The following is a 6448-nucleotide window of genomic DNA, read 5'->3' as shown; positions in this document are numbered from 1 at the left end:
CGTGCGAGTCTTCGCTTTAGAAAATGCAAATTGTCTCTTCTTAAGTGCGAAATTGAGCCTCTCCCCTTTTACTGTTTCTGCTCAGTAATTGTGCACTCCTCTGCTTACAAATTGGACACGTCTCTGCTTATTTTTTTGGATCATTTCTTAACCCCTATTAGGGGGAGTACATGTACTCGTAGCACTACATGTACCAGGATGATCTTTATGATGTGGTACACATCTCGTGAGAATTTCCTGGGGCGGAAAAACCGTCCTTCAATCTGAGAAAGTGACAGGACAGAGATCGACAGAAATGAGCAAGCGAGGCACAAGACGTCGCTTTGCAGACTGGTGGAAGCGCAGGACTACGCGGATGAAGTCTACTCCACTCCTCTCGGCTGACTCGTTCGACGAGAGGCTGCGCAACGTCTTTTCGCTCCACGCAGCAACCCCAGTGGTGATTGACTTACTACTCAATTGCGAGACTCGAAATACTGACGATGCTTGCTGTAACGTAGCTAAATGAATATCTTTCGTCGATCGAAATCGACGACGACGATCCCGGTTTCGTGCTGAGCTGGGACTTGGACAACCTGAACGCATTTGTGGCGGCAGCGAATGCTCTAAACCCAGCCCGTGCGGCGGGTTGGGTGCGGACACGACCCCCACACATGACGGCCAATTCATTCACAGACGATATCGTTCATGAGCTACATCAAGTGGCTGGAGGTCGGTGTGGGCGTGTGCTGCTGGCGCCGAATAGTTTTGAACAGTTTGGCGCCATTACGCTGATGATAGGCGCCCTACAGCATGATGATTTCCTGCAAGACGCTGCTCAGGTTGCACTCCCAGTTGTCAACAATGTCGAGCGATATATCGCCACGACGTATAACCTCACGGACACCAAAGCGCAGCGATCAGTAGAGAACAATCTCCCACCTACTCGTCGGAACGGTCAGCCATTGCGTCGGATCTTCATTTAATGCTGTCGCCTGTGCGCCGAATCGTAGCTTTCTATTGCGTCCCAATGAGTAGTACAGACAACGACGGTGAGATCCGCCCGGTGTCAGAACAGTAACCTTCATATATAATAAAAGTATAACGCGCGACAGCAATACCTTCTCGCCCAACAGAGGGATCACGTTGAACGAGTACTACAATTAAAAAATAAGATTTAGCATCTCCATCCCAGATCTTCACATTTTATAAAAACTCACAGCGTCGTAAAATTGGCGGATCAATGGGTTGGGGGCACTTGACTGAACTCCATGCACATGAAGCGGCCTCCAGGCTTGAGTACACGGTAAGCTTTCTTGATAGCGCGGTCCACATGAGTTACGCTACGAATACCAAACACGATGGTGTAGACGTCAAAGGAATTGTCCTCAAAGTCCAAATGTCACACACGGTGATGTCGGAGCTTCAGTGCCTCGAGAAGACTTAGATAATTGCTCAGCGATACGGAAGGCGATGACACCAGTACCTCCTGCCACATCCAGGCACTTTAATGGACCCACAGGGTGAAGAGTGTCCACAAACGAGTCCTTCCAGATGCGATGCATGCCGCCGCTTATAAAGTCGTTCATGACGTCGTATCTGGCAACATATAGCAGCACTTTATCAACTTAAAGGGTCAAACGGAAGGTATCAAGTATGGAGTTCGTACTGCTCAGCCACATTATGGAACACAGACGCCACAATGCGTTCTTTGTCTTCTTCGGGCACCTGCTGAAAACCGAAGTGTGTCGTCGTCGAGTCTGAGTTGTTGCTGGACGCAGCATCTGAAGATGAGCTGGCGGCGGTGGAGAGGCAAAATACCCAAATATGGGATACGGATTGGTGGGAAAACCATGCTTGGACCCGGATTTCACTGTTGTTGTCTGTTTTTAATCGCTTTAAAGATAGATCAAATTAGATTGCGATTCGTACTTAGGTTCGTAAGTTTCATTTTGTTTGACGCAGTCTCATACAGTACTGCACCCCGTTTTCGCGGGGGTGGACCATATCAGAGATCCGATCACATAAAGTTTGCAGAGACACAGTCTATGTATTGTTTTTAGCTTTACTAATTCAGTAAATAGTTGATGTCCATTTTGGAAATGAAGCGCGTACGGCACCAACAGTTTCGAATTGTAGCCTCGGAAATACTTCGAAATCCTTGTGCACACCATTTCATCGCCGTGTAGAGGTCCACGGGCTTATATTCATTTCCACGAAGGAACATTTCCATCTCCGACCCCTCCTTCTGATTCTGGTATTCGTCCTTTAGGCATTTTATAATACCTTGGTCCATCGGCTGCAACGCAGCGGTAGTGTTTGGGGGAAGTTTGTGAACTCGCACATGTGACAGCTCTCCCTGGACCAGCACTTCGCTATGAGAGGATACATTATCGACTAGAAGGAGGATATGCCGATGTTGTAACTTCATACTCGCGTTAAGTCGTAGTAACCAGTCACAGTACTTCTCAGTATTCATCCAGCCCTTGCCCGCATTAGTGTAAGTTACACCTAGCTCTTCGAAAACATTGCCGTCCTTCAGAGGTCGAGGAACCATTGCAGTGCCAATAAAGTGTAAAGGAAGACGGTCTGTACCGTATGCATTCGTAGCCACACACACCGTCACTCTCTCCTTCGACTGCTTCGTGCCCTTCTCCTTTTTATCAGTTGTGAGTGTTCCTTTAGGCTCTCGACGATAGAAAAAAGCAGTTTCATCCATGTTATAAACATCACGTGGGTGATACTTAGAAACAATGGCTTTTAGCTCCTTTCTCCCTTTTACCACCTCAGTCTCATCAAGTGACCCTGCCTCTCCGTGCCGAACGCTGAACCAGAGCCCGTTGCGCAGCTGAAACTTGTACAGCCAGCCCCGACTCGGCTTGCTGAGGATTGTCTCGATTTCTTGTGCGAGGCGGCGCACTTGCGATCCATTGATGGTACCCTTGCGATGCCAGTGTTTGTAGTCTTTGACAAGGTCCATGAGTTGTTTGTCGGTGGCGCCTAGCTTGACAGGGCAATGTCTTTTTCTGCTTGCCTGTGCTTCCGGGATGTCGTCGAATTTGCGCTTATTCTTAATAATGCCACGAATTGTCGAAACGCCAACTTTGGAAGCAGTCTGGAACTCGGTAGTCGCCCATGTGGCAAGTTGCGTTTGTGTCTACGATGGCTCTGCCCGAGCCTTAAGACACAGCTTGTGTTTCTGAGCCAAAGTCAGTGTAGAGTAGGAGGAGGGGCGACAGGACATTGCGAGACTTTGCAAATTGTTTAATGGGTGTCTTTGTATCGTTTCATTTCGCGCTCAAATTTTTTGGACAGGTCATCCCTCCTCGGGGAGGGGAAAACCTTTAAAAAATGGAGATGAGCACCCCTTTTGCGCATACAATTGACATCATCGTTGAACTTGGGAGAATTAGGTCTCACAGTTTATTAGAGGTCCGCGGGCGCGAAAACGGGGTGCAGTACTGTACATGTCTGGACTTTTATAAAACTTCTTCTTACGTAAGCATACGATTGGCTATATATACATTTATAGAACGTTTGCCAGTCCCTTCTGTCGTGCCCTGTCTCTTTATTTTCTAAGAGTCCCAGTTTGGGACTCTATCTCGACCAGAAAGATACCACTATAGTAAATGACCATAAGTCATTGGTAGAAATTGCGAAATACGCTAATCTTATTGGCTACATTTTTGGAGGCCCTGGCAGGGTACCTCAGGTCTTAAAGGGTTAAGCTAAAATGTTTATTTGCGGGAGCAGATTTTTGATGGATAGATGTTATTAGAATGATTGCGAGCCACTGCCACATGTCGCAGAAACGCTTTTTGTGCAAAACTTTATCCTTCATTTACTGATCTTCTCCGCTGCGCTCGTGATTGGCTCGACTGGCGCCGTCGGCCGCGACCTTGTTTCTGAGCTCGTGGCTTCTGCCAAGTGCTCGAAGGTCATCGCTCTAGCGCGTCGCGACGTCCCCGAGTCAGCCTGGAGCTCGACGTTCCCGTCGTTGGACGCGGAAGCGGCCAAGAGCAAGCTGGAAGTTCGGCAGGTGGACTTCAACAGTCTCTCGGAGGCTGATATCAAGCCTTCAGACAAGGTGAACGCTGCCTTTTCATGTCTGGGCACGACCCGCAAAGACGCTGGCTCTGCTGAGGCCTTCCGCAAAGGTATAATGACATCGTCCAGGGCCGATTCTTGAGCTAAAGTTGCGCTAACGAATGCATATGTTGCTGTAGTGGATCTGGAGTACGTGACCCAGTTCGCCGAGCTGTCCAAAGCCGCAGACGTGCCGTATTTGGGTCTTTTGACGTCTCAGGGCGCCAACAAGGACAGCTGGTTCCTGTATCCCCAGACAAAGGGCGAAGTGGAGGACAAAGTGCAGCAAATGAAGTTCCAGCGTACGTCCATCTTCCGACCGGGAATGCTGCAGCGTGGAGAATTACTGCGAGGAACTGAGAAAATGTTCGGCTGGATGATTCCGGGGGTACGTACTCGTTGTTGGCTGTGAGGATCTGGGCATGAGCTTTACACTTGTGTTGTTGTAGTCATACCAGATCACGGTGAAGGCTGTGGCCAAAGGTATGGTATCCGACTATGAGAGCGGTGCGGAAGGTATTAAGGAGTGGAGTCACGCTGATCTGAAGAAGTTCGAATAAACTCTTCGTATAAGAACATAAAGTCTGAGAATATCTTTATCTCAGTACATTCTCTGCCTTCAGCTTGAAGCGCTGTTTGGCCAGCTTAGCCACGTCCTGAGCACAGCTCCAGTGCAGGGTGTGGCCTGATCCCTCGTGGCCGTAGTTGTGGACCACTACCGCCTTCTGTTTAGTCGCAGTGGCCTGCATTTCAAGACGCACACCTCCAGTGCGACCTGGTCGAAGGCCCGCCATCTTGTCAATCACTTTGCTGTTACGAACTTCAGGCCATAGACGACAGCACCGCTCCCACACCCCGTCAACATCATCGTCCTTGTTCTTTGTACTCCAGTTATGCTCCTGCACTGTCTCTCCCAACACAACGTCGCCATCCGGACGAGGGATGATGTACGCGTGCTGTCCATCTTTGTCGACCGACACCTTGGGCTCGTTCGGCTTTGAATGAAACACGTTGATGATCTGGCAGCGGAACGGAAATACCGTGTCGTATCCAGCCAGTTCCTTCGCCGCCAGTCCTGCAACAACAGCCAGTGCATCAGCCCACCTTACAGTTGTCGGATTGATTGTTGACTTCGCACCGGAACAATTCACCAGTAGGTCGCACTGTTCCTCGTCAAGAGAAATGACACGACGCTGCTCGAAAGTACCACCCTGCTTAGCGACTTCCTCGTGAAGCCACAGCATGAAAGGTCTATCCAAGACAAGAGCGTTAACGATGTCAGTATCTTCGTACCAAGCAGCCAACGTACTTTGGGTTTAGATGAGTGCGTCAAGCGCGAAGCCGTGCATCGCTCCAGACGTAATTTTAGTAGCGTCTTGTTGGCTTAGTAGACGGAAGTTCTCGGCACAATATGGAGGAACTATTCGCGTATCACCATAGCTTAGATTTGTCTATGCCGTTAGAAAATCAACATGCGTCGCACTCATCGTTTGCGGCGCTCCAACGGGCGGACATGTCGACGCCCGGGACAATATGAATGCCCAGCCTCTCCCCCTTCTCCTTGCGAAGCGTGTCCAGCCACGCGTACGTCACCTCGCACCACTTGCGAGGTCGGCTGGTATCTATTCCGTCGGGTAGCGCAAAGGACACCCAGAGCCCTCCAGTGACGTGGGACGTGGTGGCATCGTGGTGGCATCGAACTTGTCCGCAACGACCCTGACATGCTTAAAGCCGCTCTGCAGCAACGCTAAGGCTGTAGTGAGTCCGATCCCCCCCCTTCTGCAATGACAACACGGCTTGGTAAAGGAGACGTGACGCCAGCGATGGGGGAGCCGTGACTCATTACATTGACGTTTGGTCAGAGTGCCGTCATCTGTTTCAAGAGGACACTGAATGAGGACGTTTGTGGCTACTGCAACGATGTGCGAGCGAATTGCTGACGCTAGGTAATATGGGGACGCAGGTTACCGAATTACCGAAAAGGCCAATACAGAAGTCCCTCAAAGTAAGCGTCACCTATTTACGTAATACCCCGCCATATCTGCTATGGTACATACAGGTTCAACTGGCCAATCACAAAAATGCACTGATTTTGGATGAACTGCAGGATCGGCGGGAAAGATCAAATCCAGACCGGTCCGGCCTCTTCGCTAAGTAAACCATTGAAAGACTGAGAATGGAGATTAAATGTACGAGGTAACTCATGTTCCCGCTACGTACGCCTCCCTCCATGCACACTATCACTCTTTCAAGCGACCATGACCGCCAGCCCCATGCCGCACCGGATCCGCCTTAATATGGAGCAGAAGCTCGCCATGTGCAAGTATGCGAAGGGCGCGCCAAAGGCAAGCTGTCCAACACTCAGCTCGCAGCGTGGGCAACA

The 6448-nt window shown here is 50.0% G+C and overlaps 3 protein-coding genes across 3 annotated transcripts; 2 read left to right on the top strand and 1 right to left on the bottom strand.

The window, feature by feature from the left end:
* Positions 1-277: 277 nt before the first annotated feature.
* Positions 278-1098, top strand: PITG_08120 (uncharacterized protein; the record flags this gene model as incomplete). Its single annotated transcript, XM_002904247.1, has 2 exons — positions 278-439; positions 501-1098. The coding sequence occupies 2 exons, from the start codon at positions 296-298 to the stop codon at positions 963-965; spliced, it is 609 nt and encodes a 202-aa protein (XP_002904293.1).
* Positions 1099-3246: 2148 nt separating this feature from the next.
* PITG_08119 (oxidoreductase htatip2) lies at positions 3247-4680 on the top strand (the record flags this gene model as incomplete). Its single annotated transcript, XM_002904246.1, has 4 exons — positions 3247-3258; positions 3758-4136; positions 4206-4453; positions 4515-4680. The coding sequence occupies 4 exons, from the start codon at positions 3247-3249 to the stop codon at positions 4623-4625; spliced, it is 750 nt and encodes a 249-aa protein (XP_002904292.1).
* A 207-nt stretch (positions 4681-4887) lies between these two features.
* PITG_08118 (uncharacterized protein) lies at positions 4888-5580 on the bottom strand (the record flags this gene model as incomplete). The annotated part of the gene is made up of 4 exons (XM_002904245.1): positions 4888-4910; positions 4952-5140; positions 5204-5316; positions 5549-5580. 4 exons carry the CDS (start codon positions 5578-5580, stop codon positions 4888-4890), a joined length of 357 nt encoding a protein of 118 aa, XP_002904291.1.
* Positions 5581-6448: the final 868 nt, after the last annotated feature.

This window comes from Phytophthora infestans, genomic scaffold (genome assembly GCF_000142945.1).
Source record: "Phytophthora infestans T30-4 supercont1.12 genomic scaffold, whole genome shotgun sequence".
Taxonomy (NCBI): domain Eukaryota; phylum Oomycota; class Peronosporomycetes; order Peronosporales; family Peronosporaceae; genus Phytophthora; species Phytophthora infestans.
This window is presented reverse-complemented; position numbering and strand designations above follow the sequence as displayed.